Source organism: Onychostruthus taczanowskii, unplaced genomic scaffold (genome assembly GCF_017590055.1).
Source record: "Onychostruthus taczanowskii isolate IOZ18803 unplaced genomic scaffold, ASM1759005v1 scaffold74, whole genome shotgun sequence".
Taxonomy (NCBI): domain Eukaryota; kingdom Metazoa; phylum Chordata; class Aves; order Passeriformes; family Passeridae; genus Onychostruthus; species Onychostruthus taczanowskii.
The window spans coordinates 4,130,368-4,154,969 of NW_024505229.1; the positions used below are offsets into that span (position 1 = coordinate 4,130,368).

The 24,602-nt window shown below is 60.1% G+C and overlaps 4 protein-coding genes across 10 annotated transcripts in view; 3 read left to right on the forward strand and 1 right to left on the reverse strand.

Moving 5' to 3' along the window:
* CELSR2 (cadherin EGF LAG seven-pass G-type receptor 2) overlaps positions 1-459 on the forward strand; it is a 30,722-nt gene extending 30,263 nt beyond the window's left edge. Inside the window, exon 35 of the mRNA XM_041422717.1 lies at positions 347-459. Coding sequence (XP_041278651.1) covers positions 347-368 — 22 coding nt within the window. The 3' untranslated portion in view covers positions 369-459. The remainder of the gene's footprint in view (positions 1-346) is intronic.
* PSRC1 (proline and serine rich coiled-coil 1) lies at positions 438-4,093 on the reverse strand. 7 transcript variants are annotated; one of them, XM_041422720.1, is made up of 6 exons: positions 4,061-4,093; positions 2,936-2,973; positions 2,796-2,853; positions 2,060-2,399; positions 1,458-1,863; positions 438-1,399 (listed from the first exon to the last, which is right to left on the reverse strand). In XM_041422720.1, exons 2-6 carry the CDS (start codon positions 2,949-2,951, stop codon positions 1,272-1,274), a joined length of 948 nt encoding a protein of 315 aa, XP_041278654.1. In that variant the 5' UTR covers positions 2,952-2,973; positions 4,061-4,093; the 3' UTR covers positions 438-1,271. The 7 variants fall into 7 exon arrangements, with proteins under 7 accessions (XP_041278654.1, XP_041278653.1, XP_041278659.1 ...); XM_041422719.1 differs by lacking the exon at positions 4,061-4,093 and adding an exon at positions 3,966-4,025 and having other exon boundaries at positions 2,936-2,982; XM_041422718.1 differs by having other exon boundaries at positions 439-1,399; positions 3,966-4,076.
* Positions 4,094-4,267: 174 nt separating this feature from the next.
* PPIL1 (peptidylprolyl isomerase like 1) lies at positions 4,268-7,117 on the forward strand. Its single transcript, XM_041422686.1, has 4 exons — positions 4,268-4,399; positions 5,549-5,703; positions 5,783-5,851; positions 6,834-7,117. Exons 1-4 carry the CDS (start codon positions 4,344-4,346, stop codon positions 7,052-7,054), a joined length of 501 nt encoding a protein of 166 aa, XP_041278620.1. The 5' UTR covers positions 4,268-4,343; the 3' UTR covers positions 7,055-7,117.
* A 1,628-nt stretch (positions 7,118-8,745) lies between these two features.
* CPNE5 (copine 5) lies at positions 8,746-23,548 on the forward strand. The gene is made up of 21 exons (XM_041422595.1): positions 8,746-8,872; positions 10,337-10,377; positions 10,973-11,019; positions 12,205-12,308; positions 12,820-12,859; positions 12,946-13,022; positions 14,120-14,179; positions 14,264-14,327; positions 14,549-14,652; positions 14,855-14,959; positions 15,872-15,913; positions 16,197-16,272; positions 17,024-17,077; positions 17,155-17,216; positions 17,998-18,044; positions 18,738-18,919; positions 19,743-19,870; positions 19,937-20,039; positions 20,730-20,787; positions 21,017-21,090; positions 22,500-23,548. Exons 1-21 carry the CDS (start codon positions 8,790-8,792, stop codon positions 22,656-22,658), a joined length of 1,710 nt encoding a protein of 569 aa, XP_041278529.1. The 5' UTR covers positions 8,746-8,789; the 3' UTR covers positions 22,659-23,548.
* The last annotated feature ends 1,054 nt before the right edge of the window (positions 23,549-24,602 follow it).

Here is a 24,602-nt window from a genome sequence, read left to right on the forward strand (position 1 = left end):
AGCATTCATTGGGTGCTGGGGTGCCCACTGGGTACCCCTGACCACCCATGGATGCCCAGGGCAGAGGTGGCACAGCAGCACTAACCCTACTCTTCTCTCCTCCTCTACCCCCCAGATTTCTGTTTTTTAATTTTCTCCATTAACCCAGGGGGGCTGGGGGCTCCCCCCCAAACCCCACCCCACCATCTCCCCCCAGGGGTTGGTGCTGGGTGCTGGGGGGCACAGAGGGCACCCTGGCACCCACCTCCTCCATCATGCATCTGTCTGTCTTGTTTTTTATTCTCCCGCCATCCTGCACTTTGTATCCATCCCCCACCTCCCCCCATCTGTTCGTCCCCCCCACCAGGAGCGACGAGACCTCGATCTAATGGGGACCCACCCAGCGGGCAGCCCACCCACTGTGCCAGGGACACCAGGACAGGGAGGGCACCAGGATGGTGGGGGCAGGGGGTGGAACACACCAGGACTGGGGGTGCACAAGGATGGGGAGAACATCAGGAAGGAGCAGGGAGCCACAACCCCCCCCTCAGTGCACTTTGTATCCTTGCAGGGATTGGCACCTTGGGGAGATGGCACAGGGTGCCCCTGTTGTCCCCCCATGATCACTCCCAGCCCCTTTGCCCAGCAGAGTGTTTTATTTAAAAAATACATGAAAATACAGAAAAAGGAATTTATAACCAACTTCCCCCATTGTGCCAACTCCCCTTGCCCCCCAAGGTGCCAACCTCTATGAAGGTGCAACCCATCCCATGGTGCCAACTCCCCCAGGTGCGGGGCATGTGGAGGGGGGATCAGATAGGGGTTACAGGGAAGTCTGGGACCCCCCTACCCAGGGGTGAGGCTCAGGTGGGGGAACCCAGGGATGGGTGTTGGGGGGATGAGGGACCCCTGGGTGCTGGGGGATGTGGGGGGTTTCCTACTGCTGATGGGACCTTTTGTAATTAAAGCAAAACTCAATGAGTGCCTTGGCTCATCCCTGGGGAGGCCCCTGGCTGCCACCCCAACCATAGCTGGTCCCTGGGGGCTCCAACTCTGCAACTCTGCCCCGCAACCTGTCAACCCAATGGGTGCCTTGGCTGCTCCCTAGGAGTCCCTGGTGCTGCCTGCCTCCTTCCAAAATCCAGTGGATGCCTCAACTCATCCCTGGGGTGGCCTTGGCTCTGCCCCCCCCAGCCTAGGTACCTTAGCTGGTACCTAGGGGGGGGTCTGGGTGCCCCCAGGGCCTCTGGGTGTATGTGGGTTGGTTTGGGGATGTCACCTCGGGGTGCTGCTCACCGCCGTCTTGCGGGAGGGCCGCAGGCGGGTGGGGGGGGGTCCTGGTTTGCACCCTGAGGCACCAGTTGGGGGGGCTGCCCGTGCTGCCCCTGCACCTGCAAAGGGGAAAGAAGCCACAGGGAAACTGAGGCATGGGGGATGAGGCATCCCCTATGCCCCCCGAACCCCACCCACATCCTTACCTCTGGGGGTGGGGGTCCTCCCACCTGTTGCTGGAGTCCGAGGGGACACCCTGGGGAGGGCAGTGGGTGCCGGGGAACAGCCAGAAGGGACAAGGGTGGTGGTGGTCCTGGTATGGGGCTGGCGGGTGGGGGGGGGGGGGGAGACTGTGCCCCCCCTCACCTTAGCCTGGCCTGGGGAGAGAGGGGGGGTTGGGGTACGGCCCAGGAACCCGCGTGGCCATGGTGTCCCCAGCCCCTTGCCATGACTACCTGCTGTCCCTGCCTGGGGGGGCTCTGACCTGCCCCGGGCACCAGCCCCCTGCCCCTGGGGAGGGCATGGCCGGGGGGGGCCCACACGACTTGGGGGGAGCCCCCTGCCACCCGAGGGTCCCTTTGCTGCTGCTGTGGAATTACGGCTGGGGTGTGCCTGAAAATAGAGCAGGGGACATCACTCAGTGAGTGCCCCCCCCTCCATCCACAGGGCTGGGGGCGGTTCACAATGCCCCTTGGAGATAGGGGGGGCACTCACTGCCCCCATCTAGAATGGGTTTGGGGGGGATCTGGGTGTTCAGCCCGGATGGGACATGGCTACACTGGGACCCCTACCACCGGATCTCACATACCTTGGGGACACTGGTGGCAGCAGAGGCCCCCCGGGGCTTGGCGGGGATGCGGGGGATGGTGGCAGGTCCCCGAGACTCCACGGTGGGCAGGAGCGCCCGCACCGGGCTGTCCTTCACCACGAAGGTCTGGCGGCGGGGGCTGCGGGGTGTGGTGGTGGGTCCCGAGGGGTCTCCGGGAGCGGGAGGGGGCAGGCGACACCCCTCCAACTGTGCCGCCAGGCGCGTGGCCTCCCGCACCATCTCTTCCAGACGGGCCCCGCTCAGGGGACTCCAGCGCGCGTTGCTGCCCCCGTGCTGGCACCCCCCGCCCGGGCTATCCTCATCCTCCTCTTCCTCCTGGCTGCGGATGAGGAGGGGGAGGGGAAATGGCGGTGTCAGCTCCCAGTGCCGCTGCCAAGAAGTAGGAGGAACCCCCCCATACCATCCAGGACCCCATTCATTATGTGACACATCCCCCAGAACCACATCTATGAGGGACACATGTCCACAGGATCCCCAGGACCGTGTTCATGGGGTGACATGTCCCCTAGGAGCCCATCTTTGGGGTGTGATATCCCTTGTGGCCCTCAGGACCCCAGCTATGAGTTGCCACATCCCCCACAACGCCATCCATGGGGTAACATGTCCTCTAGGACGCTGACAATGAGGTGCCCTATCCTCCATGTTCCCGACTATAAGGTGCCCTGTCCCCGCTGTTCCCATCCACGGGGTGCCCTGCCCCACTACCCTCCCGTACCTGTCAGATGGGGACAGCACGCCAAAGTCGAAGCTCTCCTCGGTGACAAATCGAACATCTAGGGGGACACTGGGAGTGAGCCCTGGCCCCTCTCCGCAGGGGGGAAATATGGGGGACATGCAGCACTGGCACTGCCGTACCTCGGTCCTCGGCCATCGCCTCGGGGCACCGGGGCCACCTGCGGGAGCTGGGGTAGTCACCACCGACTCCATCGGGGTTCCCCACTCGTGCCCCTACCCGCCCCCCCGTGTCCCCAACGCCCCGCGGGGGCCTGGTGGCACCGGCCAGCGCGCGGGTGACACGGCCAGTGCCAGGCACCGCCGGGCTCGGTGCCACCGGGTTGGGGACAGGGATGGCTCCGCCGGCGCCAGTAGGCGGGGATGACACCGGCGACCCCCGCCAGGGGAACCCACAGCCCAGCACCCCCAGCCCGGGTGTCCTCAGTGCCACAAGGGGAAGTCCCAGCCCGTCATCCTGATCCGTGTGAGTCCCCAGTGCCACAATGGTGGTTCCCAGCCCCCATCAGGGAACCCCAGCCCAACACTGAGGGGGTGCAACCCCGCTGGGAGGTTGCAGCCCCACACCCACACTCCGATCCCAGGGGACCCCCAGCCCCACATCTTGATCCTCAGGGGGTCCCAGCCCCATGCAAGGGGACTCCATTCCCGTAGCTAGGGGCCCCAGCCCTTCACCCCAATCCCCAGCCCCACACTGAGGGGTCCCAGCCCTGCATCCCGATCCCGAGGGAGTCCCATCTACATTCCTAGGCCTCCCAGCTCCCAGGCGGGGGGTGTCAGCCCCAAACCCCGACCCTAGGGGTTCCATTCCCACTCCTTGGCCTCCCAGCCGCACACTGTGGGGTCTCAGCCCATAATGGAGCGATCCCTCCCCCACACCTGGGGAATCCCTCAGCCACGCACTCCCAGCCCAGGAGACCCCAGTCCCACATTGGGGGGTCCCAACTCCAGACTAAGAGGGCTCCAGCCCCCACGAGTCCCAGCCCCGCACCCCAATCCCTTCGTGACCCCAGCCCCACACTGAGACGGTCCCACCCCCCACCGGGGGTTCAGGCCCCATAACCTCAGCCCTGGGGGTCCTCAGCCCCCACCAGGGGGTCCCAGCCCCTCACCCCGACCCCACGTCTCCCCATCTCCGCATAGGGTTGTTTACCCGGCGCTCAGCGGCCCACCCGATCTCCCCGCGGGTTTTCCCTCTACCCGGGGGTCTCGGTCTGCCCTCGTCCCCCCTCTCCCCCACCACCTCACCGCCCCCGGCTCCCGCTCGTCGCGCGCGCCAAGGAGGCGTGGCCTAACGAAAGGGCGTGGTCTCATTCGAATTCCCCCTCCCCTTGCGGCTCAATCGCGGCGCGCCCGCCCCGGGTTCCGATTGGCTCGCGCCCTTTGAACCTCCACTCTGATTGGTCAGTCTCCTCGCCTTTCGCCTCACTGATTGGCTCTTCCCCTGCCCTACGCCCCGCCCTCATCAGTTGGGGGTGTGGCCCGGAAGCGCGGCGCCTGAGGGTCGTTCCGCCGTCGGTGCCTCCGCAGCATGGCCGCCGTCCCGCCGGACTCCTGGCAGCCGCCCACCGTTTCCATGGAGACCACGTAAGGGGCGGGGCTTCGCCCCGGTACCGGTACCGGCACGGGAGGCCCTGCCCACCCCTTGTCCCGCCCCCTTCCGCGGCACCGGCGGTAAATCGGTGTCCGCTCCCTCTCCCTCCGGCTTCCATGCAGCCCCAGTGTTCTTGCTCCCGGTACGGGGCAGTCCCCGGTGTTCGTGATCCCCCGGTATGAGGCAGACCTTGAACTCCACAGGTGCTAAGAAGCTCACAGTGTCTCCAGAACGGGACAGCTCCGTTATCCCCCAGTATGAACCAGTCCTGGTTTCCGCCCCGTTACTAGAGGGCCTCTGGTTCCCCCGGTGTCCCCCATGGTGTTCATAACCCCCAGACCCCTCGGTACCAGGCAGATCCCAGTGATCCCGTGGTATCCCGTTTGCCCCGGTGTCTCCCAATACCGTGCAGAACCAGCCGGTCCTGGTTGTTTCCCCTGGTACCAAGAGCCATCCATGTCCTCCTGGGGTCCCATTGCCCCCCATCCCCTCTCACCCCGTGGTCCCTGTCCCTGGCTGACCCTGGGGGATGGGGGGGAGGGGAGTGGGGGGTCACGTTGAGGTGTTTCCTGGTACCCTTCCTGTTCCCATTCCCATTCCCTATATTCCTATTTCCCATTCCCTGGATGGGCCTGCTCGGTGCTAGAGCTATACTAATAGCACAGCCCCCTGACTTTGGTCTGAAACTGGGGTTGGGGGTCACAGTGGGATGACCCTGCCCTGCAGCTGCAAGAATTGACCCTATAGGTGGAGGAGGTCACAGCAGGGTGACCCCCCAATCTCCTGTTCCCATTCCTGGTTCTGTTCCCCACTCCCAGTGTTGTTCCTGTTCCTGGTTTTCCCATTTCCAGGATAGGCTCTCCAGTGCTGGAGCTGTACTGACAGACAAAGCCCCTAGCTTTGGTCTGAAACTGGGTGTGGGAGTCACAGTGTGATGACTCTCTCTCCCATTCCTGCTGTTCCCATTCACAGAATGAGCCCGCTGGTGCTGGAGCTGCACTGGCAACACAGCCCCTGGCTTTGGTCTGGAGCTGGGGATGTGGGTATCACTTTGGGATGACCCCATTTCCTTTTCCCATTCCCAGTACTGTTCCCCATTTCTGATGCCTTTCCCATTCCCATTCCCTGTGTTCCCATCCCAGGATGGGCCCACTTGTACTGGAACTGTACTGGCAACACGCCCCCCGCACCTGCAAGAACTTTGCTGAGCTGAGCCGCCGTGGGTACTACAACGGCACCAAGTTCCACCGCATCATCAAGGACTTCATGGTGCAGGGAGGGGACCCCACGGGTACTGGTGAGCGCAGGCCTCTGAAATCTCCCTGGGACCTTCCCTGATGCCAGGGGTTCCTGCTGACCCCTGAATCCCTCTGCAGGCCGTGGTGGCGCCTCCATCTACGGGAAACAGTTTGAGGATGAGCTACACCCTGACCTGAAATTCACTGGTGAGTGGGGCCAGCACTGGAAGAACACTGGAGGGGCATCCCTGGGACCCCAGGACCCCACCTATAGAGGGGCAGGACCCCTGAGAACACACCTGTGGGATGGGATGGGATGTCCCCTGTGTCCTTGTCCACGGAGTGACATGACTTCCAGGACTCCAGTCATGGGGTGGAATGTCTCAAGGAGACTGGTCATGGAGTATGTCCTCCAAGACCCTGGCCATGAGGTGACATGTCTCCCCTGTCCCCCAAGATCCCATCTATAGTGTGACAAGTCCTCTGTGTCCCCAGAACCCCATCCGTGGAGTGACGTGACCCCGAGGACCTTTGCCCTGTCCTCTATTTCCCCATTCCTGGTGTGACGTGTCCTTGTGTCCCACAGACACCAGGATCCTGGCGATGGCCAACATGGGGCTGGACACTAACAAGAGCCAATTCTTCCTCATGTTCCCCTAGGACCTCTCCATTGGATGACATTTTCCCCATGACACCAGAACCTCAGCCAGGGGATGACATGACCCTGAGACCCCATCTTTAGGGTGGCATGTCCTCCATGTCCCCCAGGACCCCATCTCTGGCGTGGCATGTCCTCCAAGACCCTGGTCATAGCATGGCATGTCCCTCAGGTTGCCAGGACCCTTGGCCCATGTCCCGCAGGCACTGGGATCCTGGTGATGGCCAGTATAGGGCTGGACAGCAATGAGAGCCAGTTGTTACTGATGTCCACTAAGACCCCTCTGTCAGGTGACAGGTTCTCCAGGAGCCTGTCCATGGAGTGACATGTCCCAAGGATCGCAGCCATAGGATAACGCCCTCCAGGATCCCAGTCTTGGAGTGACATGTTTCCCATGATACCGGGATCCTGGCCATGAGATGACATCCCCCCATGGGATGACATGTCCCCCGTCATGCTGGAACCTAGGCTGTGGGGTGGCATGTCCCCTGTATCCCCATCCATGAGGTGACATGTCCCTATGTCTCACAGGTGCTGGGATCCTGGCAATGGCCAATGCAGGGCCGGACACCAATGGAAGCCAATTTTTCCTGACACTGGGCCCGGCACAGTGGCTGGATGGGAAACACAGCATTTTCGGGAGGGTATGCCAAGGAATGGGAGTGCTGGGGCGCCTAGCCATGGTGGAGACCAACTCCCAGGACCGACCCCTTGACGATGTAAAGGTCATCAAGGCGTATCCATCAGGATAGGGATGTGGGGTGCCCTCCCGCCAGATTGTACTGCTCGTTTGTAATAAAGGATGTTGGATGTGGTGGGCTCCCCTATAGAGTGGTGGGTTTAGGGGGAGGTGGGAGAAGTGTCTTTGGCATAGTGGGGTCTGGGAGGTTGTGAGCCCCACCCAAAAGGGTTTGTGGGTGCCCTTGGAGGGGTGGGTGTCTCTCCTTGAGGACGTGGAGCTCCCAGTGGCCCGAGTTCCTGGGTGTGCAAAGTGAATGCCAGAGACCGAAACTTACCCCTACTGTGTTGTGTCTGTGTGTCCTCAAAGTTTCCTGGGACTGCCCAGAGTGTCCTTCCAGAGTGGGCTCCCCACACAGCACTGGGGACCTTCAAACTGGCAATGGGGTCCTCATGCCAGCACATACTGGGTTCCGCCCCCCACTGGGCACTAGGTAACCCCCCTCCCCCAGCAATGGGTATCCCCTCTGGCTCTCGATGTCACCCTCCTTGCTCCTAGTGCAGGACCTGGGACAGTACTGGGAGCTGCTGGATGTTACCAGAATGGTGCAGGGGAGATACTGGGAGCTACTGGGGGATAGCAGAGGACTGGGGGACTCTGCATCTGCAGTTGTTGGGGCTGTGGGGTACTGGGAAGGTTCTGATTAAGGGAAGTAGGGAGATTGGGGCTTCATTCTGGGGAGTGGGTGGTATCGAGAGTGTCACTATGGCACAGGGGGGCGCACTGGGAGTGTCAGGGGGGTGCTGGGGTTACTGGGGAGGGAGCACTGGGGGTCTGGTCTGGGGGTGATCCCGGGGGCGGTACCAATGGTCCGTGATGTACCGGGGTCTGGAGGCAGCCTCGGGGGTAATCCCAGGGCAGTAGCGGTGGTCTCGGGGCGATCCCGCGGCTGATCCTTGATACCCGCGTCCGGGGTCACTGGGGATGAGGAGGCGGTACTGGGGACGGTGCGGGAAAAGGCACCGGACTTCCTCGGACTGATGCCGGGGATCTGAGAGCTATCCTGGGGACAGTACCGGTGGTCCGAGGCTGTACCGGGAGTGGTGAGGTGGCCTCGCGGGCGATGCGGGGGAGATGCCGGTGGTCAGGGGAGGTACAAGGGATTTGGTGTTGATCCCGGAGCGATCCTGGGAATCTGAGGGGGATCCCGGGGACAGTACCGGGCTTCCAGCGGGGAACCGGGCTGTGGAGGCGGCCCTGGGGTTGATACGGGGGCCATCCCGGAGATCTAGGGGCGTTTCCGAGGCGGAGCCGGAGGGGTCCCGCGGGCCCGGGAGGTACCAAGGATTTGGAAGCAGGCCTGGAGGCGGTGCGAGGGTAGATCCCAGGAATCTGGGGGTGATTCCGAAAATTTCGGGGCGATCCCAGGGGCAGTATCGAGGGTCCGTGATGGTACCGGGGAAGGGGAGGCGGCCCCAGGGGCGATCGCGGAGGCGGTACCGGGGATCTGGGGACGATCCCGGGGGCGGTCCCGAGCCGGTCCCGGTCTCCCCGCTGGCGATCGCAAAGAAGACCCCGGGGCACTCCCTCGGTGCGCGGCCGGGGCCGGGGCCAGGAGCCCCGGGCGGTGCCAAGGGCGGTCCCGGTCTCCCGGCGGGTGGTCCCCAAGAAGACTCCGGGGCACTCCCTCGGTGCGGGGCCGGAGCCGGTGCCGGGAGCCCCGGGCGGTGCCAAGGGCGGTCCCGGGGCGGAGCCGATCGCGATCGCGGTGCTGGTGCCGGTGTCGGGGCAGCGACGGAGCCCGGGGCATGGCGGGCCTGGGCGCCTCGGAACCGGGCACCGGCCCCGGTCCCGTCCCGGCCACTCGCGTGGAACTCACGGTGTCCTGCAGGTAGCGGGGCTGCGGCGGGAGCCGGCACCGGGCGGCGGGGGCGCTGGGAGGCGCTGGTGCTGGCATTGGAAGGTGCTGGGAGGCACTGGGTTGCACTGTGGTGTATGGTAGCTGCCGTTGGAGGGTGCTGGGATGCACAGAGAGGCACTGGGAAGTACTAGGGAGCGGCTTTGGAGGGTACTGAGGTACACTTGGAGGCGCTGAGATCTCGTGGGGTGCCCTGGGAAGCATTGGAGAGTTGGGAGCACCTGGCGTTGTAGGGCACTGGGTTGCACTGGAACGCAATGAGACGCATTGGGGGGCACTGGAGTGTCGCAGCAGCTGGCGTCGAAGGATGCCAGGGTGCACTGTGATGCACTGAGATCCCCTGGGATGCACTGGGAGGTACTGGAATGCACCGGAGAGTGGGAGCAGTTGGTGGTGTGAATTGCTGAGATGTACTGGAATGCACTGAGATGCTCTGGAAGTCACAGGGAGACACTAGGGAACGGGGTGCAGTCGGCAATGAAGAGCACTGGGAGGCACGGAGAGGCACTGGGAAGCAAGGCAGCTGGTGCTGGAGGCACTGAAATGCATTAGGAGGCATTGGGATTCACTGGAAGACATTGGAATGTGCTGGGAGGCGTTGGGGACCATGGGGAGCACAGGGAGTGTTGGGTATGGGGACAGAGGGGCACTGGGTGAGCCAAGGGTTCTGAGGGTGTGGGGCACTGAGGGGAGTAGGAGGCACAGGGGGGCATTTGGGGGTCTCTGGGACTGGGAGTGCAAGGAGGTCAGGTTTGGGGGATTCTGGGGATGAAGGAGGGTCAGGTGGTACCCTGTATCCTCTGCACCCCCTGTATCCCTTGCCCACCCTGAAACTCCTGAATCCTCAGGCCGGGCTGCACTGCACCATCTGTATCCCTTGTACTCTCTGCTCACCCTGCAGTCCCTGTACCCTCCCTCTGCGACCTGAGGTCTTTCTTTGGTGTCCTGACACATAGCTGTACCACTGACATATGGCACTCTTCACATGTGTCATGCCCTGCACCCTGTGCAGATGTGTCTGTGCACCCCAACGTGTGTTATGGGGCACATCTGGCAGTGCGCCCCAACACCCAGCCATGCTCACCAACACCTGGCCATGCTCACCAACACTCTGCTGTGCACCCTGACGCATGGTTGAGCCCTGAAGCGCATGGCCCCCCAACATGTGTCAGACATGCTTTGCATGCCAGTCCATGTCCTGGGGCACACTTGGCTGTGCACAACCTGCCACGCACCCTGTCACACAACAGGGCACGACATGTGGCTGTGCACCTCAACGTGTGTTCTGGGGCGGGGCACATCTGACCGCACAACAGGTACACACAGTCACAGACACAGCCAGGTGCTCACACTCACACACTCACACTCACATTCACACACACACACGCACGCGCACACTCACATGCACATTCACACTCCCTCCTCCCTGTCCCCCAGGCAGCTCCTGGACAGGGACACCTTCTCCAAGTCGGACCCAAGTGAGTGAGGCAGGGGGGATGGGGTGTATTTTGGCTCTTGTGTGTTTTGGGGAGTCTCTGGGGGGCTTGGGGTTTCTGGGGGTTTTGGGGTCTCTGGAGGGTGTTGTGTGCTCAGGGGATTTTTAGATCTCTGGGGGGTTTGGGGGTCTCTGAGGGATTGGGGGGGTCTCTGAGGTATTTTGGAAGTATCTGGTGGTTTTGGGGGTTCTCTGGCAGCATCAGTGTCTCTGGGGAGTGTTGTGGTCTTTGGGGTTTTTTGGGGTCTCTGACGTGTTTTGGGAGGTCTCTGGGATTGTTGTGGTTCTATGAGGTTTTGGGGGGCTCAAGGACATTTTGGAGGGCTCCTGGGGTATTGGGAGCTCTGGGGAGCGTTGGGGTCTCTGGGGATTTTGGGTGGTCTTTAGAGTTTTGGGGATCTCTGAGGGATTTGGGGAGCCTCTGAGGTATTTTGGGGGTGTCTGGAGGAGCTTAAGGGGTTTTGGGGGGGTTCGGGGGTGTCTCTGGGGAGTTTTGGGAGTTGCTGGGAATGGTGGTGTCTCTAAGAGTTTTGGGGGTCTCTGGGGGCGCCTGCCTCCCCTGATCCCTTCCCCTGCAGTCTGTGTGCTGTACACACAGCGCCCTGGCAGCCACCAATGGCGGGAGGTGAGTGACCCGATTGGTGGGGGGCAGCCAATCAGCATGTTGGGCTGTGCTCAGCTGGCCAATTGGCATGTTAGTGTGTACTCAGCCAGCCAATCAGGATGTTGGGGTGCTAGCTGGCCAACCAATCACCAGCATTCTGGGGCAATGAACAATCAGCATGTCTGTGTGCCAACCAGATGGCCAATCAGCATGTCAGGGATAATGGCAGACAGCCAGCGAAGCAGCATGTAAGATTCTGGCCTATCAGCATGTTGGGGTGATGGCCAACTGGCCAATCAGTGTGTTGGAGTGCCAACCAGCTGGCCAGTCACCATGAGCAATCAGCATCTCTGGATGCAGCACATGGACAATGAGCATTCTGGGATGCAGCAGCCATCCAATCAATGTCTGGGGGCAGAGCAATCAGCCAACCAGCATCCTGGGGATCTGGGGAGCATGTCGAGGTGCTGGGCAGCCGGCCAATCAGCTGTCAGCACGCAGCAAGGCCCTGTCCCCCTGTAATTAACAGTCTGTTAATTGCGGGGTAATGAGCAGGGGGTGGGGTGGCCCCGAGGCACAAAGCGGCACCTGGGCCCTCCCCGCCCCTTTCCCACGCATGTTCCCACACGTGCCCCAGTCCTGGCCTGCTGCCCACCCTTGCCCCACCACTTCCTCCGCCCACATGTGTCCTCATGTCCCCAGTCTCATATCCACATGTTCTCATGTCCCTGTGTCCCCGTGTTGCTATGTCCCCGTATCTGTACTTTCCCATGTCCCCAGCCCCGTGTCCACATGTTGTCATGTCCCTGTCCCTCCATGTCGCTGTGTCCCTATATCTGTATGTCCCCATGTCCACATTCTCATGTCCCACTGCCCCCATCCCTATGCCCCCACTCTTATTCCCATGCCCCTGTTTTCCAGTGCTGTGTTAACACATCCCCATGTTCCCATGTCCTCATGTCCCTGTATCTTCATCCCTATGCCCCCATGTCTCTGCCTCTCCGTGTCCCCATATCCCTGTATCCCCATCCCCCATGCCCATATTTTCATGTTCCCATTCCTATGCCCCCATGTCTCATTATCTCTATGTCCCCATGTCCCTGTGTCCAAACCACCACATCCCCTTCTCCCTGTGTCTCCATGTCCCTACCCCCACCCCATCTTTTCCTGTCACCCCATTATCCCCACTGTCCCCATATCCCCCAGTTTGGCCGGACCGAGGTCATCGACAATTCCCTGAATCCTGACTTCCTGCACAAGTTTGTCCTTGATTATTGCTTTGAGGAGCGTCAGAACCTGCGCTTTGACCTGTGAGTGGCCCCTGTGACCCCAGTGTCACCCCCAGTGTCAACCCCCTGTTCCCCAGGGTCACCTCCTAGTTACCCTGGCATAGCCCTCCAGGGTGCCTTGTCCCCATCCCTGTTCCGTGCCCATTCCTGGACCATTACCACCCTTGTTCACATCCCTGTCCCCATCCTTGTCCCATCCCATTGTCATCCCTATCCTATGCAGTCCCCATTCTGTCCCTATCCACATCCCATCCCTGTCCATTCCATTGTCTCCCTATCCCACCCTGTTCTTTTACCCATCCTTGTCCCATCCTATCCCTATTCTTTTCCCCATCCCATCCCATCCCATCCCATCCCATCCCATCCCCACACCTAATCCATCCATATTTGTGTACCATCCCTCTGTCATCCCATCCCTCCCACTCCCTGTCCCCCTACATCCCATCCCTGTCTCCATCCCTGTTCCCATCCCTGTCCCATCCAAGCCACCCCTGCTTCCCGTTCCATGCCCATGTGTCCCCTCTGCCCCTAGGTATGATGTGGACTCCAAGAGCCCTGACCTCTCCAAGCATGTAAGTGCAGGATCAGTCAGCCCTGCTCCCCTGGCCTCCCTGGGACGGGCATCCCCCAGTGACACCCAATATTCCCCATCCTGCAGGATTTCCTGGGCCAGGCATTCTGCACCCTGGGGGAGATCATCGGCTCAGCTGGCAGCCGCCTGGAGAAGCCACTGACGTGAGCCCCCCCTTTGCCTCAGTGTCCCCATGTCCCACCCCAGCGAAGCTCCTGATGTGAGCCTCTCTTGTGCCCCAGTGTGACCATGTTCCTTCTAGAGAAGCCCCTGACATGAACCCCCCAGCCCCAGTGTCCCCATGTTGTCCGTCCCCCCGCCCCGAGAAACCCCTCGTTTGAGCCTCCACTGTGGTCCAGTGTCCCCAGAGTCCTCATGGTCCCTATGCACTGCACTGGAGAGAAACTCCTGATGGTAGCCCCACTTGTCCCCAGTGTCCTGTGATCCCTTATGTCTCTGCCCCAGGGAAGCCCCCAATGTGAGCCACCTCCACCACTGATCCCAATGTCCCCATGACCTCTCCCATGGATAAGCCCCTGACATGAGTCCTGCTCGTCCCTGAACCCAGTGTCTCTGAGGTCACTATGTCCTCTTTGGAGAAAATCCTGGATTTCTCCAAAACCAGTGTTTTGGAGAAAACTGGGAAACTCAGTATCCCCATGTCTCCCCTGGAGAAGCCCTTGACATGAACCCCCATGGTCCCAGTGTCCTCATATCTCCCCAGGTCTCTTTTGGTGTGCCCAGGATGGACCCAGACCCCAGAGCCAGCAGTGGCATTTTGGATGGTGGGGGGGGTGGGGTGTGTGTGTGTGGGGGGGTCTGGCTTGCTTCTTTTTTTTTTTTTTTTTTTTTTCCTTTTGAGGGTGTCTTTTGGCAGGAAAGGCATTTTTTGTGGTCTGGCTTTTTGCCGGGGTTTGATGGGTCTGGCTTTTTCTTGGGATAGTGGCTTTTGGAGGGAATATGGTTTTGGGGGATCTGGCTTTTGAAGGATCTGGCTTTTGGGGGGGTTCTGGGTTTTGGAGTGATCTGATGTTTTTGGGGTTGGCTTTTTCAGGGGCAGTTTGTTTTGTGGGAATTGACTTTTTGGGAGGCTGAATGACTTTTGGGGACTGGCTTTTTTGAGGGGAGAAACACCTTTTTAGGGTGCTGGAATCTGGGGGGAAGCTGGGGTTTTTTTTTTTTGTAGACTTCCTTTTTTGGGAGGGGGGCTTTTTATTGGGTGGGGATCCCCTCCATCATCCTTCAGCATGTGTCCCTGCAGGATGGGGACAGCCGCCATGCACCCCCGGGGCAGGAGACCTGCCCCGGCTGCCTCCAATGGGTAAGTTTTGGGGCGCTCAGTGCATGGGGGACCCCCTCAGGACACCATGTGTGCCCCCGCTATGCTCACATCTCATCCCGGCAGTGGCATTCCGGGGAAGAAGTGCGGCACCATCATACTCCTCGCTGAAGAGCTGGGAAATTGCCGGGTGAGCCACGGCGGGGCAGGAGAGGGGGCGTAGCTTGGGGACCTCGCAATATCGGGGGTGGCTGAGACGCACTAGCCCGCAGATGAGACTGTGAGCTGTTAATCCTCACGCTGTGTCCCGCCTGTCTTGGATCCCTCCTTCCCTCATGGAGCAGCTGCCCCGAAGGATCCCACCCCGAGGAGGGTGCAGGGGGGATGACTCTCCCCGATTCTACCCCTCAGGACGTGGCCACACTCCAGTTCTGCGCCAACAAGCTGGATAAGAAGGATTTCTTTGGAAAATCTGACCCCTTCATGGTCTTCTACCGCAGCAACGAAGACGGGACGTGAGCGACCCCGCCTCAAAACTGCAGTGACCCTCCCACACCTCACAGGAGGGTTCAGCCCCAGCACAGGACACCCCTACGTCCCCGTGGGCTGGCATTGGCGGGGGTGTCCAAAAATCCTTACTGCACTGTGGGGGTGAGAGACTGGGGGAGTGTTGAGCTGGGGAAGTGACTCCCTTGTACCCCCTTGTCTTCCCCCCAGTTTCACCATCTGCCACAAGACCGAAGTGGTGCGGAACACACTGAACCCCGTCTGGGCAGCCTTTGCCATTCCTGTGCGTGCCCTCTGCAATGGGGACCACGACCGGTGAGTGCCAGGGGACTGGGACCCCCTGCACCCCCTCTTTGGTCCCAAAGACCTCCTTCTCCCTCTTCTCCCCATCGCTACGGTCCGCTAGGATCCCTGAACCCCTTTCCCCCATCTCTGTCATACCCGGGGACACCCTGAACTTCCATCTCTGTGGTTCTCTGAGACCCACTGAACCCCCTTCCCCCCATCTCTATGGGCCCTCAGGACCCCCTTTTCCTTCTTTCCCCCATCTCCAAGATCCTCCAGGAACCCCTGCACCCCATGTCCCCATCTCTGTGGTACCTCTGGACTCCCAGAGCCCCCTCCCTCCATGTCCATGGTACCCCAGGATCCCCTTCCCCTCTCTCTGCAGTCCCCCAGAATCCCTTCTCCTGTGTCTGTGGTACCCCAGGACCCTCTTTACCCCCTTCTCCCCATCTCTGTGGTACCTCAGGACGCCCTGCAGTCCTTCCACCTTCTCTGTGGCCCCATGAGACACCCTTTCCCCCACTTCTGTAGCCACCCGAGACTCTCAGAACCCCTTTCCCTGTCTCTGTGATACTAGTAGCACACACCCCCCCACCCCAAGGGTTACCTGCTTCTGCCCATCTATCTGGGCAATAGGCATCACAGCTATTCCAACCCCGCCCCCTCCCCCCCCCCCCCCCCCCCCCCCCCAATCCCAAACCAGTGTCACCAGCTGCTGTCCTAGCAAAAATCTCCTCACACTGCTTTGGCCCCATGTTGGAGGTTGCTGTGGCAACGATGGATAAAAATATCCCAAGGAGGAGGATAAGGAAGCAGGAAAAAGCCCACAGAGGCGTCAAAACAAATCCCACAGGGAGTGGGGGTTTGTGTGATGGGTCTCCAGAGGAGGGTGGGGGGAGGAATGGGATTTGAGGATGTTGGTGACCCACCTCTGCCTTGCAGAGCCATCAAGGTGGAGGTATATGACTGGGACCGTGATGGCAGGTGAGCTGTGTGTGGTCCTGGGTGCCCCCCACACCCTGGACCTGCACCCCTCGGGTGACAGGGACCTTCATTCCCACCTGCCTTATTCATCATCCTTGCATCCCCGGGTGATGGGGACCTCCGGTTGTTGGGAATCTCCCCTGGCTATTTGGGACTCCCTGGCTGATGGGAAAACTCCTGGGCAATGGGAAGCCCCCAGTGTCCACACCACTGAGTGATGGGGATCCCCCCGGGTAATGGGAACCTCCCTAACCGGACTGATGGAGATCCACTGGCCTTGCAGCCATGACTTCATTGGAGAGTTCACCACCAGCTACCGGGAGCTGGCACGAGGCCAGAGCCACTTCAACGTGTACGAGGTGAGGGGGGATGGGTACATGGGCATGGGAGTTCTGCACCCCTTCCATGGGGATCATGGCCCCACTGCTGCACCCCCCAGGGTGCCCAGGAACCCTGTGCTGCACCCCTGTGTGTTGGGGTCTTAACACTGCACCCCTTGGGTGTTATGGCCCCCAGGGTCCCTCTCTCAGCTGCACCTCTGTGTGCTGGGGTCTCTGTCTAGGTGCTACATACCCCAGGATCCCCATGATGCAATCCTGGGGTGTTATGGTCCCCAGGGTCCCTCCCAACCCTGCACCTGGTGTGCCATATACCCAAGGGTCCCCCTCCTGCACTCTGAGGTGTCGTGGTGCCCACGGTGCTCGTGCTGCAGCCATAGAGGTTTATAGTCCCCATGATTCCCTGTGCTACAGCCCAGCATGTTGGGATCCCCACACTGCACCCCTGGGGTACAGCACCCACAGCTGCTCCCTTGAGGGTCCCCAGCTCCCACCATGGATCTCCAGCTGCACTACAATCCCCAGGGTCCCCACATGCACCCCTGGGTGTCACAGCCCACCATGTGCTTCTCAAGGTCCCTCTCTGCACCTCAGCACAGTGCTCCTCCCACTGCTGCCCCCCAGCATATTCTGTGCCCCCCTGTCCCCCTGGATGTGACAGTCCATTACACTGCTCCCTGGGGCCTCCTGTCCCTGTGAGAAGCAGCCAGGTCCCTGGGGCCTCCTGTCCCTGTGAGAAGCAGCCCCCTTCCCTCTCCTCTCGTCCCTGCAGGTGGTGAACCCCCGGAAGAAGATGAAGAAGAAGAAGTACCTGAACTCGGGGACAGTGAGGATGGGGATGTGCAGAGGGGGAGGACACAGGGGGAGGGGGCACTTCCTCCCCTGAGTCCCATGTCCCCACAGGTGACGCTGCTGTCCTTCGCTGTGGAGGCTGAGCACACCTTCCTGGACTACATCAGGGGCGGGTGAGCAGGGAGTCCCCAGCACCTCCAGCTGCACTTTTGAGGGTCCCAGACACCCCCAGCTCCTTCCTTGGGGGTACCCAGCACCCTGAGCTGCTCCCTCAAGGGCAGAGAATCCCCAACATCCCCAGCCTCTACTTCACTGGCAGGGGGGTCCCCAGGACCCACATCTCCTCCCTTGGAGGTCCCCAGTACCCACTGTTGCTCCCTCAGGGATGGGGCAGGGGTGGGGTGGTGGTGTTCCTGCTATCCTCAACTCCACCCTGTGGGATCCCCAACATGCCCGGTTGCTTCACTGGGGGGTCCTCGCCACACCTAGCTCCTCCATTGGGGGTCTCAGCATCCCCACCCAGATGCCTCCTTGGGGCCAGGCTGTTCCCATCACCCACAGCAGTTTCACTGGTAGTCCCCAGAACCCGCAATTGCTCCCTTTAGAAGTCTCCACCACTTCCAACATCTTTGGGGTCCCCAACACCCACAGCTGCTCCTTTGGGGAAAGAGGATCCCCACCACCCCCATCTTCTCCATTGTGGGTCCTCAGCACCTCACCCAGATGCTCCCTTATAGGCAGGGGCTCCCCAGCATCCCAAATTGGTCATTTGAGGGTCCCCAGCACCCCCAGCTACTCCCTTAGGTGCATCACTGACCCCTCAGTGCAGGGACACTTGGCGGTGCTCTGAATTGTGATATGGGTGCACTTAGTCCAGCCTGTGGCGCCAGGGGTGCCCCACCCCAAACCACACGTCACACCCTATGTCACCCCAAGGCCACTTTACCTCCCCAGGACCCAACTCAACTTCACAGTGGCCATAGACTTCACAGCATCCAATGGTGAGTGGCAGCTATGTCCCCCCTGGGGGATTTATTTGGGGCAGTTGTAACCAGTTTGGTGTCATGGTGGTGTCATTCTTGTCACCAGCTTGGGGACATGGTGTTGTTGTCTTTGTAGTTGTATTGGGGACATGATCATGTCTCCCTTGTCACTGGGTTGGGGACCCAGTGTCGTCTGCCTTGTCACTCCCTTGGGTTAGGGTCATGATGGCATTGTCCTTATTGTGGGTTTGGGGCCATGGTAGTGTTATTTTTGTCACTGTACTGACACTACAGTGGTGTCATACTTGTCACCAGCTGTCTTTGGGTTGGGGATTTGGTGCCATCATCATCACTGAATTTGGGACAGAGTGGTGCCATTCTTGTCACTGGGTTGGGGTCATGGCAATGTCATCCTTGTCACTGTCGGTTCCATGGTGGTGTCATCCTTATCACCAGCTGTCACCAAGCTGGGGACATGGTGGTATCATCTTTGTCACCAAGATGGGAACATGGTGGTGTCACCCTTGTCACTGGGTTGGGGATGTGGTGGCATTTGGAGACATAGTGGGATCATGCTTGTCACTGTGTTGGGGATGACATCATCCTTGCCACTGGGTTGGGGCCATAGTAGTGCCATGGTTGTGGGAATGCTGGGGGTGTTTTGGGGGTGCTGGGGGGGCTGTGGGGGTGCTGAGTCCCATGACTGTGCAGGGAACCCCTCGCAGCCCACGTCTCTGCACTACCTGAGCCCCTTCCAGCTGAATGCCTACAGCCTGGCACTGAGGGCCGTGGGGGACATCATCCAGGACTACGACAGTGACAAAATGTTCCCAGCCCTTGGCTTTGGTGCCAAGGTCCCCCCGGATGGGCACGTGTCCCACGAGTTCCCACTGGTGAGGGGCCTAGGCGGGACAGGACTGCGGATGAAGGGTGGTGTCCTTGTCACGCAGTTGGGAACATGGTGGGATCATCCTGTCATGTTGTTTGGGACATGGAGGGACATTGTCCTTGGGTTGGGGCTCTGGTGGTGTGATCCTCATCAGTGGTCTGGGGCCATGGTAGTGTCATCCTTATCATCAGGTTAGGAAGGGGGTTGGTGTTGTCACTAGTTTGGGGTCATAGTGGTCTCATCCTTGATCACAAAGTTGGAATATGGTGTGTTTGACTTGGATCTGGATTGGGGATGTGGTGGTGTCATCCTTATCCTTGTGCTGGGAACATAGTGGCATCATCATTTTGTGACTGGTTTGGGGTCATGGTAGTGTCACCAGGCTGGAGACATGGTAGTATCATCCTCATCACCAGGTTCGGGATGTGGTGGTGTGGTCTTTGTCACTGTGCTGGGCGTATGTCCTTGTAACCTATTCTCACTGTATTGGGGGCATAGTGATATCATTTTTGTCACTGGGTTGGGAATGTGGTGGCATTTTCTTTGTCACTGGGGATGTGGTGGTGTCATCCTTGTGTTGGGTTGGAAACATAGTGGCATCATCATTTTGTCACTGGGTTGCGGCCATGGCAGTATCATCCTTGACACTGAGTTGGGAACATGTTGGTGTCTCCCTTGTCACCACATTATGGACATAGTGGGATCATCCTTGTTAGAATTTGGGGGCCATGGCAGTGCCATCTTTGCCTGTGGGTGGCGTCTGTGTTGTCACCCTGTCCATTGGTGGAGGCTGTGGTGTCACCGTGGTCCTGGTGACCCTGCGGCAGAATGGGGATGCATCAAACCCAGCGTGCCATGGCATTGCGGGGGTGCTGGAGGCATATCAGCGCAGCCTGCGCCATGTCCAGCTCTACGGCCCCACCAACTTTGCCCCTGTCGTCAACCATGTTGCCCGGTAAGAGGGGCCCCATGCCCCGGGGTGGGGTCCCTGTGCCCTCGGCATCACGCAGGGTCCCCCTAGCTCAGCGGCCACGGTGCTGGACGGGTCCCAGTACTTTGTACTCCTCATCATCACCGATGGTGTCATCTCTGACATGGCCCAGACCAAGGAGGCCATCGTCAATGTGAGACCCTCCTAGTGGCATTGGGGAGGGTGGTGGCACCCTTGGGTGCTGGGAACCTTGGACCCTTGGGTGATGGGGGCAGTGGGGAGGGATTGGGAGGTAGGAAAGGTTGGGGACCCCTGGGTGCTAGGGGGTTGAGAAGGAGCTAGAACCCTTATGGGGTGGGAAGGGGCTTGGACTCCTGGGTTCTGAGGGGTTGGGAGTGGCTGGGACCCTTTGGGTGATGGGGTGGGTGAGGAGGAGCTGGGACCCTGAAGCTGAGAGGGAGGGGGTGGTTTGGGACACTTGCATGCTGGAGGGGTGGGGAAGGGGCTGGAAGCCCTGGGTGCTGGGAGGGGATGTGGACCCCTGGGTGCTGGAGGCAGTGAGGAGGGACTGGGACCATTGAGAGGTGGGAAAGCACTTGGACCCCTGGGGTCAAGAAGGGGCTTGGACCCCCAGGGTTTGATGTGTAAGGGTGTCTGGAACCCGTGGGTGCTGCAAGGGGGCTGGGAAGTTCCTGGAACCCCCCCGGTGCCAGTGGGGAGGTCTGAGACCTTTGGGTGATGGGGGGGGCGTGAGGGACAGGAATCCTTGGGGGGAGGGGGTGTTGGCACTCCTGAGTGCTGCAGGGAGGCGGGGGGTGGCAGCTCACTTTGTGGTAGCATCATTAAATTTCATGGGACTCCCTTCACACCCTGGCTCCCTCAGGCTGCCAAATTGCCCATGTCCATTATCATCGTGGGGGTTGGCCAGGCTGAGTTTGATGGTAAGATCTGGGGGCTGGGGGGAACTAGGGGAAGGCTGGGGGGATGGGGGCGGGGTCCCTTGGCCACTGGAACCATGAGTTGAATCTGTCAGCATATGAATGGGCTCAGCATACCGCATTGAGGGGGCTTGGGGGTACTGGCTGTGGGGTTGAGAGGGACATAATGGGATCCCAGCCTGGGGTGGGGGGCACTGGGGTGCTGCTGACTTCCCCCTCACATCGCCCCCAGCCATGGTGGAGCTGGATGGGGACGACATCCGCATCTCTTCCCGTGGGAAAGTGGCCGAGCGTGATATCGTCCAGGTAACCAACCTCACCAATGAGGAATTTGGGGACCCCCTCCCAGCCCACCCAGCAGGATGGTGGTGGGGGGCTGCCCTGGGGAGCTCAAATCAGCCCCATCACTCCTGGGGTGCACTTGGTGGGACTGGTGTGGAGGGTGATAAGGTGGTCTGGGACATGACGGGGCACTGGGACATGGGGATGCAATGGGTTTGGGATGCACCTGGATGGAGGGATGCACTGGGATTTGGGGGTGCACTGGCATATGCTAGGGGTACTTCACTGGGAAAAGAGGGTGCCCTTGGGCTTGGGACGTACCTTGGAATGAGGGTGCACTGGCACATGGGAGCGTATTAGGATATGGGAGGCACTGAGACATGGAGACGATAGCACGTGAAAGGAACTTTATTGGGAAATAGTGGGGGGGTTGGAATTGGGATGTTGGGGATGTGCTGGGGCACAGAAGCAGTGCACTGTGACATGGAGGGATGCACTGGGAAAAAGGAGTGCACTGGGGTTTGCAATGTACCTCAGTGGGGGGAGACACTGGGACATTGGGTCCACTGGGTACATGGTGGGGGCCTTCACTGGGAAAAGTGGATACACCGAAAATTGGGATGTACCTTAGAATGGGAGTGCAGTGGGACATGGGGGTGTATTAGGATATGGGGGGCACTTTGGCATGAAGGGGGTTGGTACTGGCAAATGGGGGGGCACTGGGACATGAAGGGGCAGGTACTGGAATATGTAGTTGCACTGGGACATGAAGAGGGGGTGTACTAAGACATTTTGGGAGGCTGTGCTGCAAAAAAAGGGTGCAGTGAGACATAGGATGTTTCTGGATGTGGGGGGGAGCCTAGGACATTAGCAGGCACTGGGACATGGAGGAACATTGGGACATTGGAGTGGGGCACTGGGATATGAGGAGGGCGTGCTGGCAAATGAAGGGGGCACTGGGGCACCAGGATGGACCCGAATGTGGGGGGCAGTGGGACATGGGGGTGTATTGGAAAATAGGAAGAGACACTGGGATGTGGGGGCTGTGGGAGATGCGAGGCACTGGCATCTAGAGGGGCATTTGGGCTTGGGATGCATGTGGATGTGGGGGTGCCCTGGGACATGAAGAGGGCTGTAAAGAGGGCTGTACTAGGAAATGGGGAGCACTGGGATGTGGGAGTACATTAGCTCATGGAGGGGGGGTACCAGGATATGGGGGGGGCACTGGGTCTTAGTATGTACCTGGATGTGAGGGACACTGGGACATCGGGAATGGGGAGGGGACACTGGGACATCAGGAATGGGGAGGGGACACTGGGACATCAGGAATGAGGAGGTGACACTGGAGCTGCTGTGTGTAGGGCACACAGTTCTGGGGCCTTCCCGGCCCTGGACCCCCTAAACTGGTCTGCCCCCCTGTGCTCCCCCCCCAGTTTGTTCCATTTCGTGACTACATGACGGGGGGTCCTGGCGCGGGGCTGAGCATGGCAGGGCTGGCACGAGAAGTCCTCGCCGAGATTCCCGACCAGCTCCTCTCTTACATGAAGGCACGGGGCATAAAACCATCCCCCCATCCCTCCCATGTCCCTTGAAATCCTCCCACCCTGACTGTCCACTCCCAACGCACCATGTCCCTTCATCCTACCCTCTGTCCAGGGGTCAAAGGCAGCCATACTCTGTCAGGGACCTGGGACTGGAGGTCCCTCTCCTCCTTTCCACAACCTTGGGGTCCCCTCCCCAACCCAGGCTCCTACCACCACACCCATAAACCAGCTTTTGGGTTTCCTGGGGGAATTGGGATGATGTTGCCTGAGCATTCTTGGCTATGGGACTGCCCCCTATACCCATCCAGGACTGTCCTGCCCCCCCAAAAAGTGGCAGGGGGTCTTCAGCAGCCTGACCAGAAAGCTGGGGTGCGCAGGAGCCTCTTCCAAATGTGGAGTGCCCCCCTAGCGTGATGCATGACCCCTCCTCACCTCACCAGCCTCCCCAAATCCATGGTTCCCCTGCATTTCCTGGGCTGATCACAGTGGGGTTCCCAGTGTTTTTGGTGTTCCCCCTTGCCGTGTTGCATGTGTCCATGTGGGTTTGTATTGAGTTGCCTTAAATCGCAATAAATTATTGTGGCTTTAATTACAGCCCCCTCTCCTGGGATGCTCCAGCATCTCCCTAAAAGGGGCCCTGCCCTGGCTGTATGTGTAACCCCCCAATGTTTGACCCTCCCCAGCTGTGTGACACCTCCCAGGACTGCTGACAACTCCCTTGCTCAGCTGTGTGACTGCCCCACTCCAGCTCTGACCCCTCCCAGCTCTGCCCCCTCCCCAGCTGTGAGGCCCTGCCCTGCTATGTCACCCCCTCAATCTGTGCTCCCCCCAGCTGTGACACCCCAGCTCTGACCCCTCCCCAGCTGTGTGATCCCCACACACTGTGTGAACCCTCTCAAACGTATGACCTCCCTGGCTGTGTGACCCTCCCCCCAGCACTGACAGCCCCCAGCAGTGTGATCACCCCCATGTCTGATATCCGTGGCTGATATCCCTGATGCCCCCACATGCTGTAACCCTCCTCAGGCTTTGGCATGGCCCCCCAGCTCTGACCCCTCACCAGCTGTGTGTGACAGCCCTGCACTGCGTGACACCTCCTGACTCTGTGTGACCTCTCTGTGTGACCCTGTCCCCCCTGTGTGACCCCCAAAATTGCACATACACAGAAACCACCTGGGGCAGGGGAGAGTTGGGTTATTTACAGAACTCTGCCCCCCTGGACCCCAAAACTGTTTGATGAGGGCACTGGGAAGTCAGGGGGGGCTCACAGAGACCCCATACCCCAATTCAGGGGGTCATAAAGCCTCTGAAACCCAACAGGGGGATCACAGAGACTCCACATCCCACTGGGGGGTTCACAAAGTATCCACACCCCAGTTAGGGGGCTCAAAAAGCCCTCACACTCCACTTTAGGGTAACAAAGCACACCCCAACTGTGTCTGTGGGGTCTCATAAAGCCCCCCACCCCAAAGGGGGAGGGGGGGTCACAAAGTGCCTACACTCCAACTTGGGAGAGGTTATAAAACCCCTGCACCCAAATTGAGGGGGTCACAGACACCCCACATCCCAGCTGGGTGAGGTTGCAAAATGCCCATCCCCCAGCTTGGGGGTCACAAAGCCCCTGCACTCCAATGGGGAGGTGAAAAAGCTTCCTCCCCCTGGCTGGGAGGTGGGGGTTGTTTTAGGCCCTTGTCTCCCCCCAAAAGAAGTGGCTTTCCAGTATAAGGGGATTGTACCAGTGCCTAGACCAAACCGGTCGGCAGGTACTGGGGGAGAAACCCCATGTTGGGGTGGCTGCTTTCACTCCCTTCCCCCTTCCTGCATCCCTTCAGACTGCGGGGGCCCTCCAGATCCCCAAACTGCTTCAAGATTCCATTCTTTATTCCTGCATTTCCTTCGGCCAAGGTCAGTCCCAGGGGAAACCAGCACAGATCCCAGAGGGCACAGACCCTAACTGGCACACCAAAACACAGGGAGCCTCCCTCAGATCAG

Excerpts from the sequence above, each read along its gene's own strand:
- PSRC1 (XM_041422720.1), bottom strand. Across the intron at positions 2,400-2,795 it reads GTGCTGTCCCCATCTGACAG|CCAGGAGGAAGAGGAGGATG; the intron begins GTACGGGAGGGT and ends CCTCATCCGCAG. Across the intron at positions 1,400-1,457 it reads GAGGACCCCCACCCCCAGAG|TTTCCCTGTGGCTTCTTTCC; the intron begins GTAAGGATGTGG and ends CCCATGCCTCAG.
- PPIL1 (XM_041422686.1), top strand. The coding sequence starts at position 4,344 with ATGGCCGCCGTCCCGCCGGACTCCTGGCAGCCGCCCACCGTTTCCATG. Across the intron at positions 4,400-5,548 it reads ACCGTTTCCATGGAGACCAC|GATGGGCCCACTTGTACTGG; the intron begins GTAAGGGGCGGG and ends TTCCCATCCCAG. Across the intron at positions 5,704-5,782 it reads AGGGGACCCCACGGGTACTG|GCCGTGGTGGCGCCTCCATC; the intron begins GTGAGCGCAGGC and ends ATCCCTCTGCAG.
- CPNE5 (XM_041422595.1), top strand. The coding sequence starts at position 8,790 with ATGGCGGGCCTGGGCGCCTCGGAACCGGGCACCGGCCCCGGTCCCGTC. Across the intron at positions 15,914-16,196 it reads GACTGGGACCGTGATGGCAG|CCATGACTTCATTGGAGAGT; the intron begins GTGAGCTGTGTG and ends CTGGCCTTGCAG. Across the intron at positions 20,040-20,729 it reads CCAAGGAGGCCATCGTCAAT|GCTGCCAAATTGCCCATGTC; the intron begins GTGAGACCCTCC and ends TGGCTCCCTCAG.